Source organism: Penaeus monodon, chromosome 23 (assembly GCF_015228065.2).
Source record: "Penaeus monodon isolate SGIC_2016 chromosome 23, NSTDA_Pmon_1, whole genome shotgun sequence".
Lineage (NCBI taxonomy): Eukaryota > Metazoa > Arthropoda > Malacostraca > Decapoda > Penaeidae > Penaeus > Penaeus monodon.
Window position 1 is genome coordinate 40,161,386 of NC_051408.1, and position 579 is coordinate 40,161,964.

The 579-nt window shown below is 45.1% G+C and overlaps 1 protein-coding gene across 1 annotated transcript in view; it reads left to right on the forward strand.

The window, feature by feature from the left end:
* Nucleotides 1-253: 253 nt before the first annotated feature.
* LOC119588058 (glycine-rich protein 5-like) overlaps nt 254-579 on the forward strand; it is a gene marked incomplete at its 5' end in the record, with an annotated part of 1,969 nt that continues 1,643 nt past the window's right edge. Inside the window, 1 exon segment of the mRNA XM_037936757.1 lies at nt 254-430. Within this exon segment, the coding sequence (XP_037792685.1) occupies nt 410-430 (21 nt within the window).

Below are 579 nucleotides of genomic sequence, written 5' to 3' on the forward strand. Positions count from 1 at the left end.
GGAGAATTTACCCGAGCTTTGGCAACCACCCGCGCGGCTCACGACCGAGAGGCGAAAAACCCTCCTTGGTTTTCCCCGAACGTTTGCAGCGTTATGTTTCTTTTTTTAAGCAACCTTCATGTCTAGTAATCATTGTCTTGTTGCAGGTGCTTGCATCGAGGAACGTGTAGGCTTGAGTACAGAAGGATTGATATTCTAAAAAGATGGTTTTCGAGATGATTTATCATCTCGAACGTTATCTCCTTTTTTTTAGAACCACAGTTCACATCAGACTTGTAAATTTCGGCCTAATCATTAACTGGCACCTCACCCCCGTCCCTACCCTGAGGGGAGGGTCAAGCGCCTATAAATACCGCCGAAGAGAACCGACTCGCAGCTCACTCAACAGGTTCCACGCAACAAGGACAGGATGAGAGCTGCTGTGGCTTTCGTGAGTAATGTGTTTAGTGTTTATTCAAGCGTTTCGAGTTCCGTTATATTTGTCATTTGTTTGCTTGTGATGTCATAGGGTTTTATAGCAGTACATAGCGATGTTTCCAAGTGAATTCGTAACGGAAATGACGGCAGTGTACCCTTTTA